The following is a 24,133-nucleotide window of genomic DNA, read 5'->3' on the forward strand; positions in this document are numbered from 1 at the left end:
TACAATGTCATCGGCGAACCTCAAATGTTTTATTCCTTCTCCATGGATTTTAATACCTACTCCGAATTTTTATTTTGTTTCCTTCACTCCTTGCTCAATATAGAGACTGAATAACATCGGGAAGAGACTACAGCCCTGTCTTACTCCCTTCCCAACCACTGCTTCCCTTTCATGTCCCTCGACTCTTATAACTGCCATCTGGGTTCTGTACAAATTGTAAATAGCCTTTTGCTCCCTGTATTTTACCCCTGCCACCTTCAGAATTTGAAAGAGAGTATTCCAGTCAACATTGTCAAAAGCTTTCTCTCAGTCTACAAATGCTAGAAACGTAGGTTTGCCCTTCCTTAATCTAGCTTCTAAGATAAGTCGTAGGGTTAGTATTGCCTCACGTGTTCCAACATTTCTACGGAATCCAAACTGATCTTCCCCCGAGGTCAGCTTTTACTAGTTTTTCCATTCGTCTGTAAAGAATTCATGTTAGTATTTTGTAGCTGTGACTTATTAAAGTGATAGTTCGGTAATTTTCACATCTGTCAACACCTGCTTTCTTTGGGATTGGAATTATTATATTCTTCTTGAAGTCTGAGGGTATTTCGCCCGTCTCATACACCTTGCTCACCAGAGGGTAGAGTTTTGTCAGGACTGGCTCTCCCAAGGCCGTCAGTAGTTCCAATGGAATGTTGTCTACTCTGGGGGCCTTGTTTCGACTCAGGTCTTTCGGTGCTCTGTCAAACTCTTCACACAGTATCGTATCCCCCATTTCATCTTCATCTACATCCTCTTCCATTTCCATAATATTGTCCTCAAGTACATCGCCCTTGTATAGACCCTCTATATACTCCTTCCGCCTTTCTGCTTTCCCTTCTTTGCTTAGAACTGGGTTTCCATCTGAGCTCTTAATATTCACACAAGTGGTCCTCTTTTCTCCAAAGGTCTCTCCAATTTTCCTGTAGGCAGTATCTATCTTACCCCTAGCGAGATAAGCCTCTACATCCTTACATTTGTCCTCTAGCCATCCCTGCTTAGCCATTTTGCACTTCCTGTCGATCTCATTTTTGAGACGTTTGTATTCCTTTTTGCCTGATTCATTTACTGCATTTTTATATTTTCGCCTTTCATCAATTAAATTCAATATTTCTTCTGTCACCCAAGGATTTCTACTAGCCCTCATCTTTTTACCTACTTGATCCTCTGCTGCCTTCACTACTTCATCCCTCAAAGCCACCCATTCTTCTTCTATTGTATTTCTTTCCCCCATTCCTGTCAATTGCTCCCTTATGCTTTCCTTGAAACTCTGTACAACCTCTGGTTCTTTTAGTTTATCCAGGTCCCATCTCCTCAAATTCTCACCTTTTTGCAGTTTCTTCAATTTTAATCTACAGTTCATAACCAACAGATTGTGGTCAGAGTCCACATCTGCCCCTGGAAATGTCTTACAATTTAAAACCTGTTTCCTAAATCTCTGTCGTACCATTATATAATCTATCTGAAACCTGTCATTATCTCCAGGCTTCTTCCATGTATACAGCCTTCTTTTATGATTCTTGAACCAAGTGTTAGCTATGATTATGTTGTGCTGTGTGCAAAATTCTACCAGGCGGCTTCGTCTTTTATTTATTAGCCCCAATCCATATTCACCTAGTACGTTTCCTTGCCTCCCTTTTCCTACTACCGAATTCCAGTCACCCATGACTATTAAATTTTCATCACCCTTAACTATCTGAATAATTTCTCTTATTTCATCATACATTTCTTCAATTTCTTCGTCATCTGCAGAGCTAGTTGGCATATAAACTTGTACTACTGTAGTAGGTTTCAGCTTCGTATCTATCTTGGCCACAATAATGCGTTCACTATGTTGTTTGTAGTAGCTTACCCGCATTCTTATTTTCCTATTCATTATTAAACATACTCCTGCATTACCCCTATTTGATTTTGTGTTTATAACCCTGTAGTCACCCGACCAAAAGTCTTGTTCTTCCTGCCACCAAACTTCCCTAATTCCCACTATTTCTAACTTTAACCTATCCATCTCCGTTTTTAAATTTTCTAACCTACCTGCCCGATTAAGGGATCTGACATTCCGTAGAACGCCAGTTTTCTTTCTCCTGATAACGACATCCTCTTGATTAGTCCCCGCCCGGAGATCCGAATGGGGGACTATTTTACGTCTGGAATATTTTACCCAAGAGGACGCCATCATCATTTAATCATACAGCAAAACTGCATGCCCTCGGGAAAAATTACGGCTGTAGTTTCCCCTTGCTTTCAGCCGTTGCCAGCAGTTTAGCACTTTAGAAAACCAACCCCAGAGGGGAAGGGAGGGAAAAGTGTTTTGGAAAGATCTTTGATGTGCAGCAACATGTACACTGTCATAAATGGAACAAGATATCAGAGGATACTCCAAGACCATCGGAATTTTGTAAACAATATTAAAATGCATAATTTGGCTTAAAGTGCACATTCATATATCCAGATTCACAAAGAAGTAGGTCCCAGCCTGATATTAAGCTTTTCAGTGTGAGTTACGGGATGCAAATTTTCTTGGAATGCCAATAATGTAGGAAATACTAGTTTGTTCTTTATTATTGAATAAAGCCATATGTGCCAGATGATGAAAACGTGCACTTGAAATTTGGCAAACAGTTGAAACTACCCAATAGTGTGAAATCAAACACTTCACTACAAATAAATTGAGTGCCTCTGCTGGAAAGATTATTGAAAGTCAAATTTCTTTACCAATTCAACTAAAATAACTTCATTTAAATAAAATAGAAAGAAACTTCCACATGGGAAAAATATATTAAAAACAAAGATTCCAAGACTTACCAAGCGGGAAAGCGCCGGCAGACAGGCACATGAACAAAACACACAAACACACACACAGAATTACGAGCTTTCGCAACTGGCAGTTGCTTCGTCAGGAAAGAGGGAAGGAGAGGGAAAAATGAAAGGATGTGGGTTTTAAGGGAGAGGGTAAGGAGTCATTCCAATCCCGGGAGCGGAAAGACTTCCCTTAGGGGGAAAAAAGGACAGGTGTACACTCGCGCACACACACACACATATCCATCCGCACATACACAGACACAAGCAGACATATTTAAAGGCATTGTTCTATAAGGTGATTAATGTTTGACTGCCAAAAATGTGGAAACAAAATCAGTAAACTGAAACTAACTTATCCTCCTGTAATTACATGAATGCATTTTAATTCACTAGATAGCTCCTGGCCACAGAAATCAGTTTTGTTTTCATTTCGTGTGAGAGCTGTAAACGACCACCCCCTCCCCAGTACAACTCAGACTGCTCCGCATATGGGCGAATCTGGCAGTTACTGTACTGGTGTACCAGAAATATTTTTCCGGGCAGCATCTGGCTGCTTGTTGCTACTGCTGATACAGCTAACAGGCACAAATCAATTATCCAGCAGCAGGAGATGATAGTGCTCATACGTGACTCAACTGCGCATGTGCATGAGCCCACTGGCAATGCAGACAGTTGGGATGTCACGCTCATTGGAAACAGTTTGTTGTCATGAAGTACTGCATAGCCTTTGTCCTAAAGCCTTTGACACATTGCTATTGGCAGGCTCTTGTGTGTGCACTGTGTTTTGTTGCTGTGAATGACACATTTCCTTTGCAACTTAAGATTTATAATTTTTTTTTCTTTCTCATTTATGTTTTATTGCTGCAGTATTATTCTACAGTAGTGGGATACAGTAAAATTCTTTGTTAGAGTATCAGTTTTTAGCAGTCAAAACAACAAACTTTAATTGAAAAAAAAGCAACAATGAATTTCCGGAATTCTATAAAATTCCCAGGTTTTTCCCCTTTTTTTTCTCCCGGACGAAAAAATTCCCACATTTTCCCCAGATTTCTCGTCTGTCTGGGGGTATATTCACCCTGTACTCCAAGAATCCATATCACATGCAAGTTGAAGTACAAATACCATCCTACTATGTATAAGCAATGGTCTTACCAACTCAAAGCTCATACAGGAAGTGAACTAGTATTTAAACATTAGTACGCAGAAAAAATTCTATATTTTGAATATGCACCCCTAATCAAACATTTGGTGCAATTAAAGGAACTGCAATCCAGTTTTTAGTTGGCTGTCTGACAGCAGGCACTTTGAAGGGGACTTTGTTAAATACCACACGTGGGCAAACACTTCCTCAACAATACACCCCCCCCCCCCCCCCCCCCACATGTACCAACTATTTGTGGTGCCACGGATTGTGAAAGCCTAATGCTATTGGTCATAGGAGAATTTGAATGCAAGGTTGTCATATCAAGCATACTCCAGTCATCCAGCTGCTTTATCATTCACCATGATAAATGTATCACATAAATGTGATGGCACAGTGCAATGTTTACTGACCAGCTGTGGGAGCCAATGCAGGATGAATAGTCTGTGTGGGCTTCACACATGCCCTTAAACAACCATTTCTTCCCACATCTAAGCACCCAACTTAGCAATATCAGTTTTAAAGGTTTGTTCTAGAGGACAAGATGGTTGTACGTGGTGGACACTTTCTCTAAGTTACCAGTCAGATGTAAACAGCCACAACACAGACTGCAATATGGGCACTGGTGTCAATCATTGTAACAAAGTCCCTGTGGAGTTTTAAAAAATAAAAATAAAAAAAAATTGGATCCAGGTCCTGACCATCACTCTGCTCCACAGTTCTGCAGAATAAGGGATCGGCAAGTACATTTTAGGCTCAAATATAGAAAACAATGACATTCTAGGGAGCACTGATAGGCTTCCCCTGCCCCAAATGCAGAATAAGATGCTCATGGTCTTACTGGATTTGACCTAGTCAGCCCAGGAAATAGTCTCACCTGCACCATTCACCACTCACCTGGGTAGACACATGAGGCTTAAAATCCCAAAAGTCACAAAACGTCAAGAACAACTGATATATGATAAATATTAATCAAAACTGTGACATTCCTACAGCAGTGCCATCACAAGACCAACACAGTCACAATACGAATGTTCTAGCAACGCCCCCAGTCCACTAACCACCAGTTGACTTGTGCCTCAATCCATAACTCTCTTGCCAACTGGATAGTGTTACAACACATGTCCTCATCACCATCATTCACTGCAACAGCAGGAGGGGCAAGTGTGTGACTCAATAAGGACAGACTCCTTTATAAACCACCAGGAAAGTGATAACCCACATCTTAGCAGGCGGTTAAAAGCACTGTGCCAAAAACTATAGTGGCTATCTGAACACCTCGTCCATAATGGTGTTGTCCTCCATTCTGGTGTCTGATAAAGAAAAGTACCCCTGGGTAACTGAGCCAGATTTTACTAAGGTCATTAGCAGGCCTGCAGTTTGTTAAGAAATGAGGGATTTTGCATTCCCGACAAAGACCAATGTCTATGCTGTTCTGGCCCAACAGACTCGCCCAAAGTAGGTATTACAAGCTAAACAGCTGGTAGCCACATCTAGTAAAGCCAACCACACTGTCACAGTCAGTATCTTGCATACTGGAGACCGCATAAACAATATCTCAAACTATCAAGTTCTTAATGGATCTGGTCACTGTTAGGATATTTTGTGAATTGAATGTATAACAAATTCAGGTTTCTCTTAACAATACTCATTCGCCTCAGCAATTTCATTGTGTATTTGCGCAAATATAACAAACGTGTGTGTAAACTGTTTCAAGTACAGTGTATCAGCACACAACACGTGTGTTAGTAAAAAATACTCAATTATTTAGTGTTGAGTTGAACACTTCACTATTAGCATCATGCAATGGTCATATGCACACAACCATGTTGTTGTTGTTGCTGTTGTGGTCTTCATTCAAAGACTGGTTTGATGCAGCTCTCTGTGCTACTTTATCCTGTGCAAGCCTCATCATCTCCAAGTACCTACTGCAACCTACATACTTCTTAATCTGCTTAGTGTATTCATCTGAATCAACCTCAACAATTTTTTGCCTTCACGCTTCCCTCCAATACTAAATTGGTGATCCCTTGATGCCTTAGAATGTGTCCTACCAACTGATCCCTTCTAATCAATTTGTGCCACAAGTTCCTCTTCTCCCCAATGCCATTCAGTACCTCCTCACCAGTTACATGATCAACCCATCTAATCTTAGCATTCTTCTGTAGCACCACATTTCAAAAGCTTCTATTATCATTTTATCAAAACTATTTATTGTTCATGTTTCACTTCCATACATGGCGACACACTACACAAATACTTTCAAAGTGACTTCTTGCTACTTAAATCTACACTCGATGTTAACAAATTTCTCTTCTTCAGGAACGCTTTCCTTGCTACAGTCAGTCAATATTTTATATCCTCTCTACTTCAACTATCATCAGTTATTTTCCTACCCAAACAGCAAAACTCATCCACTACTTTAAGTGTCGTATTTCCGAATCTAATTCCCTCAGCATCACCTGACTTAATTCGACAACATCCCATTATTCTCATTTTGCTTTTGTTGGTGTTCATCTCATATTCTCCTTTGGACAGCCCATTCCATTCAGAATTAAAACTTTGTCGGCAAACATCAAAGTTTTTATTTCTTCTCCAGGGATTTTAATTCTGATTCCAAACTTTTCTTTTGTTTCCTTTACTGCTTGCTCAATACACAGATTGAATAACATCGAGGAGAGGCTGCAACACTGTCTCACTCCCTTCCCAACCACTGCTTCCCTTTCATGCCTCTTGACTCATAACTGGTTCCTGTACAAATTGTAAATGGCCTTTCACACCCTGTGTTTTACACCTGCCACCTTCAGAATTTGAAAGAGAGTATTTCAGTAAACATAGTCAAGAGCTTTCTCTAAGTCTACAAATGTTAGAAACGTAGGTTTGCCTTTCCTTGACCCATTTTCTAAGACAAGTCATAGGTTCAGTATTGCCTCGCGTGTTCCAATATTTCTACGCAATCCCAACTGATCTTCACCGAGGTCAGCTTCTACCAATTTCCCAATTCATCTGTAAAGCATTTGTGTTAGTAGTTTGCAACTGTGACTTATTAAACTGATAATTCGGTAATTTTCACACCTGTCAACACTTGCTTTCTTTCGTATTGGACTTACTATGTTGTTCTTGAAGTCTGAGCGTATTTCACCTGTTTCACACAACTTACTCACCAGGTGGAAGAGTTTTGTCGTGTCTGGCACTCCCAAGGCTATTAGTAGTTCTAATGGAATTTTGCCTACTCCCTGGGCCTAGTTTCACCTTAGGTCTTTCATCGCTCTGTCAAATACTTCATGCAATATTGTAGCTCCCATTCCATCTCCGTCTAAATCCTCTTCCATTTCCATAATATTGACTTCAAGTACATGACCCTTGTATAGACCCTCTGTACATTCCTTCGACCTTCCTACTTTCCCTTCTTTGCTTCAGATTTATTTTCCATCTGAGCTCTTGATATTCATACAAGTGGTCCTCTTATCCTCAAAGGTCTCTCTAATTTTCCTGTAGGCAGTAGCCATCTATAATTCAAGAACAGTCTTAATCGCACTTATTGTTATAATACCGCCAACAGGTTTCAACCCGGCTTAAGGGTCATCTGGGCGTTTACAACATTGGTCGACCGCTGGTGTAAATGCCCAGAAGATGAACCCTATGTCGGGTTGAAACCGGTTGGTGGTATTAAAACAATAATAAATGTGATCAAAACTGTTCTTGAATTATTGATTAATCATACTAATCGCTGCTTCTCTTTGTCCAAAAATCTAAGTAGCTATCTCACTCCTAGTGACACATGCTTCTACATCCTTACATTTGTCCTCTAGCTATCCCTGCTTAACCATTTTGGACTTACTGTCGATCTCATTTTTGAGACATTTGTATTCCTTTTTGCCTGCTTCATTTACTGCATTTTTATATTTTCTCCTTTCATCAATTAAATTCAGTATCTATTCTGTTACCCAATGATTTCTACTAGCCCTTGTCTTTTTACCTACTTGAACCTTTGCTGCCATCACTATTTCATCTCTCAAAACTACTCATTTTTTCCTTCTACTGCATTTCTTTCCCCTGTTCTTGTCAGTCATTCTCTAATGCTCTCTTTGAAACCCTCTACAACCTCTGGTTCTTTCTGTTTATCCAGGTCCCATCTTCTTAAATTCCTAACTTTTTGCAGTTTCTTCATTTTTAATCTACACTTCTTAATCAATAAATAATGGCCAGAGTCCACACCTGTCCTTGAAAATAGTTTACAATTTAAAACCTGGTTCCTTAATATCTGTCTTAGCAATATATAACCTAACAAAACCATGTAACACATCAAAAAGTAATTCAAAGACTAACATGCAATTACAAACTTTTTGTTATTAGAGCGAACAGTCATTTGTTTGGTGCCGAGGTAGAATAATACATGCTAGGTAAATATAGCATTCACAGTAAGGAGGGAAAGATTTATTAAATTTACTGAAAACAGGTAACTGAAAGGAACTTCAATAGCTAGACAATAGGTCAAATAATACAATTACCTCATATTCTGCCTGAACAATTCTTTCCTCTGAGAATGTTCTATGTCACTAACATAGCTCTTCTTGTGGATGTGTTTGAATTCTTCAAATGCTTTGTCTACATGTTTGTCATAATTATGGACAAATTCTTTCATTGGATTGAAAGTGTATATGTGTTTACTTCCAGGTCCTGGGAATGATGTGCACGTCATATCTGGGGGGTAAAAAAAAAAAAAGACAGAAGTAAATGATCAAAGAAAGAAATGACACATACAAAAATATGCATGTACACAAAACAGATTGTAAATGTAACATCCTATTATTATTATTATTATTATTATTATTATTATTATTATTATTATTATTATTATTAGGGGGGGTAGGGAGTGGTAGGGGAGGTGCACACTTGAGAAGGGTTTGCATGTAACTTAAAAAGTAGGCAATACAGTGCTCCAAAAGGAACTAGGAACTACACTTGACATTGAAACATCAAAAACGAAGTTATTTGAATTGATGTATAAAAAAAGTTGCAATAATCGTGAAATTCACATAATTAACAAATCACCATTAGCATGTTTTTTATGATTTTAACTGCTAACACACTGTCTGACAAAAAAAGAAGCACTGTTTAGTATTGTTACAAGCCAGAAAAGGGTATAAGAAGAGATTTGAACATCATCACATATCGATCAATCACTGTGATGACACAGATATACCACGTACTTGGGTGAGAAAGCTTATCAGTTACTGACATATCGAAAGGGGAATCTTTTTTGGTCTTTATTTGGCTGTCTTGTCAAATAGTGTGATATCCATATTTGAGAGGCATTTTGATGTGACATTAGTCCAATGTTGAACCACAGGGGAATGCGAGACACGCATATTCGTTGCCACAATTCCAGTCAATCACAGCTGACCGGTTCAATGGAGGATCACTGTATTCTGCACCTTGCATATTTTAACCCCTTTACATCTGCACATGCCATCCGAGGATAAGTAGTGGACTCCCTGCAACATTCTAGACATCTTGCATCATTAGTCAGAGACTAGGAGCAGTTCAGTTAGGAAATTATTGTTATGTTTATAGGCTGCTGTAAAGACAACACAAACGGCTCCATTTGGAGTTATGTCATGATCCGGAAGCATGGAATGGTGATGAATGGCATCGCACTGTGTCCAGTGATGAATCACGTGTTGCACTGTGCTGGATAACAATCATTGACAAGCATGGTGGCAAAGTGGGGAGAGATCTCATTCGTCCAATGTTGTGAGAGGCACAGCGGCGTTACTCCTGCCGCCATGATATGAGGAGTCACTGGGCTTTGATCTCATGTTATGGCTTGTAGTGGCTGAGTGATCTCTGCTGGCCCAACAGTATGTCACAGACATTCTGTGTTACCTCACATGCCATGCTACAGTACCACTGTGTCATTTTTCAACAGGAGAATGTTCATCTACATATGTTAAGTGTGTGTACGAAATGCGTGCTGTTGACGTGCTTTTGTGGCCAGCAAACTCACTAGATATGCCCTGAAACAACTGTGAGACCAGCTCTACAGTCAATTCCACCCCAGAGCAAATATAAACGATATCCTGGATCAGTTACAACAGTTTGGGCTAACTTGGCACAGGAAAGGATATAATGTATTCATAACATCTGTCCCAACTATAGTAAAGGCATCCATGTCAAAAGGGATGCAACATAACACTGATAAGTGGGCTCATATAGTGCCAAGTTCCTTGTAAATTTGCCTCAAGATTGTAATCACTGAAATAATATCACATACCCTCACAATGGGTGAAGTTTCATTCAACTTCTTGATCCCTCCATCTCTCCTTGAATTTTGCTATAAAAATTGAATAAAATGTAACAAAAGTTTTACAAATGTTGAATATTGCTCTTTATGAGTCTGCGGCAAGTAAAACAAAGATTTACAATGGTATAGGCATTTCCAAGATGACTGTGGAGAAGTTCAAAATAACTGTTTTTCTGGACACCTCAGCACATCAATAACCGACGAAAAGGTGGGAAAAGTGAAACAAATGATTATGAACTATCACTGAATCACAATCAGAGAAGTCACCAATGATGTCGGCACATCAAATGGTTCACGAAATGAAATATTTTCAAAGTTTTGGGTATGAAACATGTGACACCAAAATTTGTGCCAAAGGTGTTGAATTTCGAGCAAAAACAACAGCGTAAAGACGTTGCTCAAGACTTGCAAAATGATGAAAACAATGCAGAACTAGTGAAACATGTCACGACAGGCTACAGGCTAAAAAACATGAGTGTACAAGTATGATGTTGAAACTAAGGCTCAATCGTCCCAGTGGAGGCATCCTGGATCACCAAGACTGAAAAAAGCTCAGTCACTGTGGTCAAAAGCGAAGATTTTGCTCATCATTTTCTTTGATTTTGTTGGCCAAGTCTGAATCGTCTCCGAAATGCTCGTCGAGTATTAATCACAGAAAGACCGTTACAAATAAATTCCTCCACAACAAATGCATGATGCTCGCCAAGCCACACCATGGCACACTGAAAATGGCATGTACACTGCTTTCAAACAAATCACACTCCACATCAGTGTCCTCACAACTACTCACACATTGGCTATGTCAAATGCGAGAAGTTTACTGCCAGACCCTGTACTCAAAACTTCCATTACACATTTTATGGTCAGTAGCATAAAGGCCATTTACTGTGCCAAGATTTGTTGGAATTTACATGTAGGTATGAAAAAGAAAAATGCCCCGCACAGTGCAGAAAGCGACAATGGATGAGTAATATGGACTGGCCAATGAGGGGTCACTTGCACTTTGCAGTTGTACGGGGGAGGGGGTTGCTGTGGACTCCAAATAATAAAGTACGAACTTATGGTTTTGGCCAAGCATTGAAGAGCCATGTACAAACATGTTGTCTGAAAAGCTTTTGAAAGAAGCTGCACAAATTTTCAGTGAGATCTCAGTAAGATTTCAACGTGGTGCAGAGATTGGCAACTTGCTCTAAATGGTCAGAAATGTTCAATTGTGCACTTCCACAAAATGAAACGTAGAATACTATGACTATAATATCAATGAGTCATTGTTGGATTTAGCCAATTCATACAAATAAATGAATGTAACACTTTGTAGGGATACGAAATGGAATGATCACACAGGTTAAGTCACAGGTACAGCAGGTGGTAGACTTTGGTCTGTGGTAGAATTCTGAGAAAAGAAGTGAAATCAGTCTGCTAAAGAGACTGCTTATAAATCACTTGTGCAACTGGTTCTAGAGTATTGATCAAAAGCTTGGTAGCCGTATCAAATAGGATAAACAGGGGATATAGAACATACACAGAGAAGGGCAGAATGAATGGTCACAGGTTTGTTTAATCCATGGGAGACTGCCACAGACATACTGAAGGAACCAAACTGGAAGACTCTTAAAGACAGGCATAAATTGTCCCAAGAAAGTCTGATAGTACAACACAATGTACCCCTTTGCCATGCACGTCGTGATGGTTTGCAGTGTATAGATGTAGATACAGAAACCATGTTTTGCAATTTCGTGAGTTGTTTAAATGTATAAGCTGTTTTAATACCTGGCACTGCATTGGGAGGGGGGGGGGGGGGGGGGGGGGGGGGGAGGCCTACCAGGAAATTCGAAAAATGAGAAATGAGATAACTTATTATAGGGAACAAGTAAAGTTTGGCATCTCGCAATATATCAATCACTTATAATCAACCCCCAACAAGCAAAATGACCTCAATGTGCACTTATATGGGCATTTGTAACCACATATCTCATCATGCCACAGTAGCTGGTGACTTCAATCTACCGAGTGTGCTCTTGGATGAGATAGCTGATGCCTGATGGGAGTAATAGAACATACACTGACATTAATTGCTTTTTGCTCTGTCAGCTAGCAGACAGTGTTGTGTTTATGTCTATAGGTGCACAAGTGACATACTGAGTTAACAACTGCTGGAATGTTGACTTCAACTGAGATTTCAATCATCCGATTTATTGAAATGCAAAATGCAGGGTGTTTGTAAATGAATATTGGGGTTTTAATGCTTTATAATATTTATTATATTAAACTTACAGTTATAAATGATATGTCAAATGAAAGAGCAACTCAAACAGTTTTACCAAGAACCTTATAAATGTTCAATGTGAGCACCATTTCTCACAAGGCACAAATCAAATCTGTACCCAAGCACTGGATAGGATGCAAGGGGCCCAGTGACAGGGCTTACTTTGCATCGCATCTACATTTACCCAACCTAATGCCATGCAATTTTTTCCTTTGAGGCTTCATCAAGGACTGTTTGTATGTGCCTCCAATACCAGCAGACCTCCCTGAATTAAGAAACTGGGTCAATCGCACCTATCAACATTTGGGAAGAACACACCCAAAATCAGTTCTCTCTTTCCTGTCCAGAGATTTAGTGCAGCATGCAGTGATTTACATTGATTCTGTTCATGTGATTTTAGTTACCAGTGTCAGTTTATCTATTTTGCTTATTTACTCAGAAGTGTATTATATCGCAAGAAAGTGCACAATGCAAAGAAGAGAGATCCTTGGAGTAAAGAGTGTTCACTTGTCCTTAATGCGATTACAGCGCAGTTATAGTGTTCTTCCGGGATGAGCCACGTCCCCACCAGGTCCCTGCTCGCTCATGAGTTTATCATCACACTACAAGTTTCACTACATTACAGACAGGGCAAATCATGTTAAAAAAGGTAAAACAGTTATTTTTCGTCACATTGATGTTCTGTCTAAATGTGAACTTTTTCAAAATAGTTTTCATAAAATCGCTAGTCAAATCTTGTTTGACAAAGAATACTTACTTGCTGGTATCTGGAACACATTCGGATTTGGTGGAGAATCGGAATATTCATCATATTCCAGATAGTAATGATCATAATGAGAACCAAGAAGAGAATTGTAGCCTTTCATCTCATAACGGACTGGAATAGCAACCATATTTTGAGGTGGTTTTTGTGCTGCCCCCTGCAAAAGAGGGATGAGGCTACATTACTATGAAATTTGAATGCATGCTTCACTCTTTTACACACACACACACACACACACACACACACACACACACACACACACACACACAAAATACATATACCATACTTTACAGGCTATAAGATGCATTTTTCTCTGAGAAATATAAAAATGTCCAGTGTTTGATTTAAAATTCCCAATTCACAAGCTTGCTAATACTGTTTCCCTCCTGCCCCACCACCACAAACCCAGAGCACTGTCTAGCCTATAATGTGTCACTGCTGTCTACAGTCCCAGTGAAACTGATTTGTGTTATCAGTAACATTACATTAATTTAATGGAAAAAAATAAAAGGTATTCATATGATGCAGGCTATAAATAGAAAGTAATAGCATATGCAGAAGAATATGGAAACAGAGCAGCTGAGCAGCATTTCGGCCCTCCACAGTAGAAAAAAAAAAAAAAAAAAAAAAAAACATTCACAACTGATGGGCTAGTAAAGAAGAACTGAACAACATAAGGAAGATTATATGTGCAAATATATAAAGGACTGAATGCAAAATCACCAAAACTAGAAAATGGCATACTGAAATGGATTCAAGGACACCATCCAAATGGCAAAGGAATTAATACAAAAATGATTGAAATAATACATGCTCGTAAGCTAATGCTACAATAGGCCTAAAGATTCTAAAGGGTGGAGTTGGTTGGTGCTACAGATATATGAAGCATCTTGGACTTAGCATGCAAAACAAATCCAAAATAGCTCAGAAAATGCCACAAGGGTATGAAAACAAAATATTATCTTTCCATCACTTTGTTACTCAGCCGCAAAAGAAAACCAGTGTGGAACTAAGCCAAATAACGAATATGGACAAAACTCCTTTGCATTTGATGCAAGTAACAACTGTTGCCATTAAATGTGCCAAAACTGAAAAAACAAGAGGACATGAAAAAATGCACTACAGTGTTGTCCTTTCATGTTGTGCTGACACTGTTAAATTTAATGTACTGATTATTTTCAGGTGCAAGAAAGGCCAAAATCTTCTGCAATTCCGCCAAGTGGTAGTGTTCATGCATGTGACAAGGATGGGATGGACAAGCCTGGTATGAAATTATGGATTGACAGAGCATAGGAGAGAAGGGAAGGTGCTTTACTGAAAAAGATCTTTCTTCTTGAGCTAGATCAGTTTAGAATTCATTTGAAAAATTCTGTGAAAAAAATTGAGATGGGGAAATATAGAGCTTGCTAATATTCTGGGAGGACTTACTTCACAATTGCAACCTCTTTATGTTTCGATAAATAACCAGTTTAATGGGTATATGCGAGAGGAATAATGGATGAAACCTAAAATGAACTCGCACCGAAAGGAGCTTTAAAATAATCTACTATCAAACAAGTGTGTGTGTGGATAAAACAGTCTTGGTCTAGAATGGGAGAAGACATTATTGTTAAATCTTTCAAGAAGTGCAGCATAAATAACACTCTTTGTGGCAATGAAGGCCATCTTATATATGAAGAGGACAATGGCGATGACAGAGGAGGAAGAGGAGGAAGAAGAAGAAGAAGAAGAAGAAGAAGGAGAAGAAGAAGTAGTAAGTTCAGATGACACTTTTCAGGGATTTTAAAGGTCAGTTTGGTTTTATAATATAAGATTTTTTTTTTAGTCTAGCTTCGCAACGTAATAATAAAAATGGTAAGAAAGTCATTTAAAAAAAAACTGCTTAAAAATTAAAGTGTGTCATAGTCCAAGCACGTTATAGTCTGTAAAATATGGTATATACACCATAACAAGAATTATATGCAAGAATATTTCACTACTGATATTGGTAAGAAAGGTTTTTTTAAACACATCCCCCACACACTCAGAATAGAAATGATTAAAACTGACACCATGTACCGTGTGAAACATGAAAGGATGGCAGGAAAATATAAATAACTCTTAGGTTCACGGTTGACTTCGCGTACCTTACAATCGAGATTCAACAAGGGAACATTTATATTTATCCAAATACCCTCAATGCACTCAGAATATCACATCTATGACAAAGTTAAACTGAATCAGAAAATGTTAAGTATTGTTGTACCATAACATAACCTTAGAACAGAAAATAAAATTTCAGGGATACCTTGTAGTAGATCCACATTGTGTATTTGTTCACTTTGGCTCCAATTTTATCAACAAATCGCCACTTCTCACAGGACACTCCATTTACAACTTCTTTGCCAATAAGCTAATAAAGAGGAAAAAAATTGAAAGATACAAATAGTATGTCAAAATATAATTGTTCTAAAAATAAGTAACATCTTCCTCCTCGCCTAACAAATTTCAAACACACTCATTACATAACGCATATGTAAGTTAATAATTACCTGAAAATCTGAAAGATCTGGTAGCACAGCCTGTGGTTCAATTTTAAATTTGTCAGTCCCATTTACTTGGAGGCATGTCTGCTTGTTTAACTGAGTGTCAGTAGATACAGGAGCTACCTTTATGCTTGTCCCATATTTTGAAGATTTACTCAGCTGAAAAGTTTTCACCATATCTGCAAGCAATAAAAATGTCCATTTGCACCTTCTGAGGCTCAGACACAGTGGTGGATACAGAAAAATCTCAAGGAGGGGCACTAAAGGTATCCCGAGCTACCTTTACTTTTATCGTAAAAATCAAGTCACATGCAAATTTTAAGAAAATTTTATTCGAACTGATTATACAAGACGATCCCATCTTATGATATAAAAAAAGTTACAAATGTGGTTCTCTTTCTTAAGTGATTAATTCTATGCACCTATTCTTCCTGGTAAATTGGTTATTACATCGTCAATAGGACAATCAATGTCAGGATGAGTGTTCAACAGAGCTAAGCCATTGTTGACCTCAGCCATGACTTTGTACATCACAATGTTGAAAAACTTCTTTCTACTATAGAAATAGATGCAGCTAGCCAAGTAAATATTTTGTACAGCGTTGCAAAGTAGGATAGTCAGATCTAGGACAAATAGACAACTCATTACTAATTCATTCTTCAGTCTTAATATTCCTGCTTCTGAATGTAAACTAGCTTCCTATTTGGCAAATAGACCATATTTGTAACGCTACATATCGAAGGTTCTCTGTACAAGAAATCAGTAGAATAGTTGTGACTTTTCTCTAACAAATACCAGACAGAATAACGTGTGTAAATCACTAAAACTACCATTAGTTTTTTCATAGGTATGTGTTAGCTATCTACGTGCCAGACAAACGTATAAAATACAATGATGCGGACATGCGTCCTACATAGGAAAGTACAACTACTCGATAACTTTATTCAGTTGAGTCTGACTGACGAAAGAAACAAACAAATGGCCTGAGGGCTGATTGGAGGGGGCAGTGTGGGTGGCAACGCAGGCAGCCCCGCAGGGGGGGGGGGGGGGGGAGGGGGGGGGGCATGTGCCATCCCCCCGCCTCCCATATGTACCCGCCACTGCTCCATGGTAGCCAAGTATGTGTGGCATGCACATGGTTTTGTTAGATGAACCTTTCCTTAGGAACAAAACTGAGTTTCCTGTTGAAAACGAAGAGCTCAGTCACATTACCCTCTTCAGATAGGAGGAGGGAGGAGAATACTAAGAGTTTAATGTCCCGAAAATTACTTTGAGCAGAAAGTTGGAGAACTGACTCGTGAGGGTAATATTTCAGACCACACAGTAACTAACAGACCTGAGCTTTTCAAATCAGTGCACACATAAGGGCCTACAGTGAATAATATTGATGCCCCCATAAATGGTTTATCCAAACTGCTTTCTTGCCGACATCAATGGTTGGCAAATGTCCACATCATGTACAGAACTCAACCGATTTTATCAACAGTCTGGGAACCCTCCACCTTCGTAGTTCAGATGTAGTATTTCTCTTCGAAAAGGTACCTCTTGCTGATTCCTTGGTACTAATTGGTAAACAATTTCAGTCAGGCATCATTGTTTTGATTTAGCACACTCTTTTGTCAACCTATTTTATGTTTAACCAAGAATATTTTGAACACACAGACTGTGTCAGCATGGGCAGCAACTTGTCTCCCTGGTTGCTAACTTCTTTATGGAGGATTTTGAGGAAAGAGCACTTGAGTAAGTGGTTCTTAAACCAACTGTTTTTTGGAGGTATATGGATGATACTTTCATACTGTTGCCCTATGGAGAAAATAAGTTAGTGCAGTTTTTACACCATCTTACCTCCATTCATGAGAACATTCGATTTACTGTGGAATCAGAGGAAGATGGTTGTCTGCAATTCCTGGATGTTCTGGTTAGATAGAAGAGTGATGGCTCCCTGGGACATTCCATTTATTGTAAGCCCACTCAAATTGATTTGTACCTGCACTCTTCAAGTTGCCATCACCCATCCCAAACCATGAGTGTGCTTAAAACCCTTGTACACAGGGCCCATACAGTGTCAGATGCAGATAATTTACGTAAAGAGTATCCACATTTAAGGACAGTGTTCAGAGACAATGGCTACTCGACCCAACAAATTAAGAGGGCATTCTCAGCTAAAATCAAGAGCCCGAAAATGGATACAGGGGAGAGTGCGCCAGCAAACTCCCTAGCTTTTCTTCCTTTTGTTGGAAATATTTCCCTCAAAATAGCAAGGATCCTTAGTAACTTTCTGGTGAAGGTGATTTTCCACCCGCCAACTAAAGTTTTGGACCTGCTGGGAACAGTAAAGGATAATTTGTTATTGTAGAAGGCGAGAATTTACAAAATACCTTGCCAGTTCAGTATGGCTTATATAGGACAAACAACACGCACAGCAGAAGAACGTTGCACAGAAAATAAACGTCCCACTCACCCCCTGCAACCCAGCAAGTCTGCAATTGCGGAACATTGTATCTCCATTGAAATTCAATGGAGTATGACAAAACATTAATTTTGGCCACAGTGACATTTTTGTGGGACTCCATTATAAAAGAATCCATTTAAATATGCATCATGGAAAATCCAGCTGGATAATGAATGGAATCCCATCATCTATGCGATTTGCTGCAGACAAAGGCGCAAGAATACTTTGATGAATGTGGCAAGTGGCAACGCCGAAGACAACTGATCCTTCCAGTTCCACCAGCGAGTGCACTGCTGCCAGGTGGTGTGGTCCTTCTGTCACTGCAACTCTTACACACACGTGGTAACACTATCAGCACACTATATAAGGCAAAGTGGAGAACATCTTCATCAGTCTTTGATGGCTCACTTGAAGACGACTGTCAGGTGTCCAGTTGAAATATTGTGGAGTGAACTTTATGACGACCAGGTGTAAACCCAAAATCTCTTTGAATATTGTCTTTTCAGTACCTTGTTTACTTACTTGTTTGTGGAGCCAGTATCGAATTTAGTGATTTTCAAATTCGTATCAAATGTACAATTATTGGTGAAGCAATTTTAGTTCTCTCCAAGAAATGCCCAACTGAGCTTCAAATTTTCTAAGCAACCAATACTGCAGGCGATAAATCAGTGTCTACATCTTGATCCATCTACCCCACACAAAATGTAAGAGTAAAGGAGGACAACTCACTGGACAGTAGAAGCATTGAGTCATCGGTGTAGTAACAAGCATGTGACATATATGTGTATCCAGTTCGTTGTTTCCGTTACTCCTAATTTATTCACTGTCACCCAGAACTTTCCTTACCCTATTGACTACACAAAACAAATTCTAATTCTAGTTCAACAGATTTATACTACAGTACCTTTAGGCTGCCAAATAGACAAAAAATGATTCTTTTATTGCTCAGTTGAGTACTAAATTGGCAATAAGTTGCTCAGTGCATTCTTCAACTCCAAAGCAAAGTTCTATCAATGTGTGTGGTGTCTGTTCTTTCCGACATCTCTGAAACAGGTGATAATGAACAAAGAACACTATACCTATAGTGAGCGGTATGTGGGAATTTGGGCTAAATTGAGGTGTGATTGGATAAACAAGGCAGTAAAGGCAACTGTTCTCGAGAAGCAGAGCATCTGGGTTCAAATCCTTGTCCAGCACAATTTTTTTTACACACCGCTGTTGCACTTAATCAATGCCCATATACAGCCGAGATCTGAAAATTTATCTTCCAAAAGTAACTAATTTGCCGATTACAATTCCAAATGGAGAACAAGCTACCACTTACCTAAGGCAATCAGCAGTGATACACAGAAAAACTTTTCCAACGAATGTATTTTTTCAAGTATTAGACACATGCACAAATACTGGTACTTATTTCCAGACACACACTGGAAAAAGTGAGCTGTGCTCTAGTTGATGGTGGCAGTTAACAACTTTTATAACCGTGTGTGTGTGTGTGTGTGTGTGTGTGTGTGTGTGTGTGTGTGTGTGTGTGTGTAGAGAGAGAGAGAGAGAGAGAGAGAGAGAGAGCTTCCAAAAGCTACAGAAGTGCACAAGTAGTTTGGGCACATTTCTAAGTTCATTTGTAGCCAAGTAATTGCCTTTTCATGTATTTTAATTACTTCCATTGTGGCTTGTCATGTTGTAAAAACTGCTTGGTTATACACACAAAAGTACAAAAATTTGCAAATTTACAAAATCACATCAACCAAAAATACCTAAGTTTATTAAACCTTATATGTAACTACTGTACGCAAATATTTGATAAGTATTTTCAAGCTCACTTTTCCATCTTATCCAGGACAGGAAAACAAATAAAACACTATCCACTACAAGAAAATATGCTCCTTTAAACTAAATAAAAATAAAGATTAATTGAGGTGATAATATTTAGCGACACATCAGAATTTTACACAAAAAGTTTAGATGCTATATTACATACTAATTACATCTCTAACTCTCTCAAATAACTGACCGAGCAATGTGCCACAGTGGCTAGCATACTGGACTTGTATTCAGGACGATGACGGTTCAATCCTGCGTCTGACCATCCTGATTTTGGTTTTCCATGATTTCCCTAAATGCCAGGATGATTCCTTTGAAAGGGCACAGCCGACTTCCTTCCCCATCCTGCCCTAATCCGATGAAGAGGATAAAATGTGTGCATTTGATACTAATATTTCCCTCACATTACTAGTATGTACTATTAGTTTCAATATTAAGTAATCTCAAATCTGGCCAAAAACTGACCGAGATGAGAATCCAGCTGCCGAAGACTGATGACATTAATCTCACAGTATTCTATTATACCAAATAAAAGTATATGGTGTGCCAACAGGATAGATTTTGCTGTTTAGCTCTGTCAGAATCCATTGTGAGGTCATATACAGCTTTGTATGAGGATACTGCTTTATGAAAGAAAAACAAGAGCAGTTTATTAGTTCTGCTCTGAAAACTGAGTTGATATTCTGCTTTAATCACATTTATTGAATTTTGCTAGAAAACTGGAAAGGGTGAAAAGGATATATAGCTTTCTCCAATTTTTATACAAGGCTATCACTGCCAGTAGATTTGAAGTAGCTATTGTTTATCATTCAGAGGCTTGATTTTTGTCTTTATTCCATATTTGCAATTACTGGGGTATGACATATTAACAATAACACATTTATGACGGCCATCCAATTATTTGTATAGAAATGAATACAATAGGCAATACATATAAGTCAGAAAGATCAGAATTCAAACAAGCAGAGGTATGTCAAAGTAAAGATAGAAACTGATTAAACGTAATATAAATTATGTGAGGGTAGAAAAATATATTTGAAACTTACCTCCATAATAATCAATTCGACTGGCCCCCAGCTTCAGGTCGAACCATGCATAAAAAGGTTCTTCAATTTCGGCATACGGTATATATAATGTCCCTCTCACTGAGTAACTATCACTAAAACTTGGAGGACTAGCACAGTACACTGCAAACCACCACAAAGACAATTAAGTTCACATGAATGTAGGCCTACATGCTAGGGTTAAGGCAATAAGAGATCACTTACAATACAATATCCACAAGTGAAAGTAAATCTTTGCCGTAGGAGCGCACCAGTTATCTCACAAGGTTGGTGAGATGAATTTTATTTTGCACAATGTTCTGTCACAGGGATGTATCATATGTTGTGTGTGACTTGCAGATTATATTTAAAAGCTCCATTGCGTAGTTTCGTATGAAGTAACGGCAACAAGTTTTCTTACAGATAGCTATTTACATTACTATACTGTCGCATATTAAAACTACTTTCTGTTCCCTTACATCCGAGAATTCTAATATTACTTTTCTCCTGACTTTCGGGCCAACGACAACAAATAAAATATAAAAGGTAAACAAACTGCAATGTGTATTTTGCAAAATAACTTACCTTTCACGATCAGCATTAAAACGAATACAGCTTTTAGAATCATGTTTCTCCTTATGATCAACGATTCCGACTTCTACTTTGCTCAGTGGGCGAATATTGTACTGCGTCGCCTGCGACTGTTACGTACCCACGGTGCCTTACTGCCTTTATTTCCTGCTTGCCCGACACGTGATGTCTGTTCACCGTCACACAGATACTGACTCAACCTTTTATCTCATTGTCTCTTTTTTTCGTTGTCCCTCAACGCATGCCAACAGTGGCATGTCTGAAATGTCTGACACTTCTAAACGTCAGCTTAAGTGCAAGTAGAACGACGAAATCATCTACGCAGCATTTCTGCAGCTGGCGTCCCCATTACAATAACAGAGAGGGACATCACCGGTGCTTATCTTTCTTCATGGCTTCATACAAAATTGCCAGTCATGCTTTCAAAAACATCGTCTCACGCCTGTCATTTAGTACTTGACCCCAACACTCAAGTCCTTATAGCGCCAGTATGGGTATAGTAATACGAACTCTAAGGTAGGCTTAGTCGTAATGCACTAATTCCCCGTGGTCAGTTTACTCCTTCTTACTATAGTGAAAGGGAACCTTTTGTCACTAATGTCACCTTTTTTATGAGTTTCTGACTGCAAAATACAGAAAAAAAGAACTGACATACGTTCGAAGCAACCTCTCCGCATTCTTGAAACTACCCACGTCTGTTCCCTGACGGGCTTATCCATTTTTCATGTTACAAAACAAGAAAAATAGATTTGCTATTTTTTTTCATTTCATAAAATACTGCAGCAAAGAACGAGCAATAATTCCTTGCGCAGAAATTTATGAATGAGTTCATATCGACAACTTCAGAAGTAAAACCACTAAACCAGTGTCGGAGACTAATGCCGCGTTGTCTGCATAAATATGTATCAAGCAATAAATGTACCTGTTTATGTGAAAGGATCATCCAGAACTCAATGAATCCGTTGTCGAAAAAAGACGAAATACGAATTTTTATGTTTTTATAAATGCAGACTTCAGTTAATGGAGATTACTCTGAGTTTTATCAGCAACAAGCCCCTTCATACGCCTACTCCCATGGATTTTATAACTTTCCGGAAATTTATTTATTGTGTTGTCCTAAAGAAAAGTATATCGGCTTGTTTTACATGTTTTGATTCTCTGTCATCGTAATCGGCAACAGCGAGCAGATATAACTACGCATCTTGCTTGCAGAAGGCTTTTTAAGGCTCTTGGAATCTTCACAATACTTTTATCTCTGTAATAGTTTTTATTCATAGTGTTTCCAACAGAGTACTAAATATTAGCGCCCACATAATGAGCCTGGCCTTATCCAATAAATTTAATGCAACACCAGCCCAACGCATTTTTCCAGAAGAGTGAAATATGCCGTTGTTAAACCCCTCTTTAAGAAAGATCATAAGATAGCTGTCAATAACCACTGACCTCTTTCACTGCTGACGTCATTTTCCAAAATTTTTGAGAAGGTTGTGTATTCTATAACAGTATCTCATCTTAGCAACAATAAGATCCTCAGCATATCACAGTTGGGGTTTCAGTAGGGTTCTCAACTGAGAATGACATTTACATGTTCACACACCAGATTTTACAAGCATTAAATAATAAAATAGCATCAGCTGGTGGTATTTTCTGCAACCTGTCTAAGGCATTTGATTGTGTGAACCATAGTATTCTCCTAAATAAATTGAAGTCTTGATGATATAGGCAGATGATGGGTAGCGTCATATCCAACCAAAAAATTACAAACAGTTGTGCTTAGTAATTCTACCAATACAGTTTGGGGACATAATTCTGACTGGGGATAAATCACATATAGCGTTCCCAAAGGTTCAGTCTTAGATCCACTATTGTTCCTCATATATGTAAACAATCTTCCATATCCTATACAACAAGCAGAATCAGTTCTCTTTACAGATAACACTAGTACTGTACTCAGTCCAAGCATATTCAAATTTATTCACCTTTAGACATTTTACATGTAATCAGTGTCATATAATAAAAGTTACAGACACATTGTATACATCTGTATGTACATATATTTAACAAGACAAATTGCCTGCATAAGATTATATTTCTAATTTTGTAATATATACTCCATTCACAAATTGTACCATCACAATTCAATATCATTTATTGCACTCTGTAGAAGTTCTTGAACTGTATAAAATACCAGTACCTTACTTTTTATCCGTTTTGCTACTTTTATATTAAATTTATCCATGGGCATAGAATGTGCACTTTTGGGTAATCTGCTAAGAAATGGGGGTGCTAAATGCTTATATCTGCAGTGAATCTTTGATAGGCTGGCAAACAGGATGTCAATTGTAGTCCATTTCTTGTATTATGTGAATGCATTGCCATCCTAAGGTCAAAGTTA

The 24,133-nt window shown here is 38.6% G+C and overlaps 2 protein-coding genes across 2 annotated transcripts in view; one reads left to right on the top strand and one right to left on the bottom strand.

Annotated features, from left to right (window-relative positions):
• The window catches only part of LOC126278194 (digestive cysteine proteinase 1), a 73,507-nt gene extending 50,863 nt beyond the window's left edge, over nt 1-22,644 (bottom strand). The window contains exons 1-6 of the mRNA XM_049978109.1: nt 21,733-22,644; nt 21,151-21,291; nt 15,835-16,007; nt 15,591-15,695; nt 13,298-13,460; nt 8,479-8,671 (exon numbers count right to left, since the gene is read on the bottom strand). Coding sequence (XP_049834066.1) covers nt 8,479-8,671; nt 13,298-13,460; nt 15,591-15,695; nt 15,835-16,007; nt 21,151-21,291; nt 21,733-21,775 — 818 coding nt within the window. The 5' untranslated portion in view covers nt 21,776-22,644. The remainder of the gene's footprint in view (nt 1-8,478; nt 8,672-13,297; nt 13,461-15,590; nt 15,696-15,834; nt 16,008-21,150; nt 21,292-21,732) is intronic.
• The window catches only part of LOC126278196 (ethylmalonyl-CoA decarboxylase-like), a 56,241-nt gene continuing 54,283 nt past the window's right edge, over nt 22,176-24,133 (top strand). The window contains exon 1 of the mRNA XM_049978112.1: nt 22,176-22,254. Coding sequence (XP_049834069.1) covers nt 22,229-22,254 — 26 coding nt within the window. The 5' untranslated portion in view covers nt 22,176-22,228. The remainder of the gene's footprint in view (nt 22,255-24,133) is intronic.

The sequence above is a fragment of the Schistocerca gregaria genome, chromosome 6 (genome assembly GCF_023897955.1).
Source record: "Schistocerca gregaria isolate iqSchGreg1 chromosome 6, iqSchGreg1.2, whole genome shotgun sequence".
In the NCBI taxonomy this organism is placed as follows: Eukaryota; Metazoa; Arthropoda; class Insecta; order Orthoptera; family Acrididae; genus Schistocerca; species Schistocerca gregaria.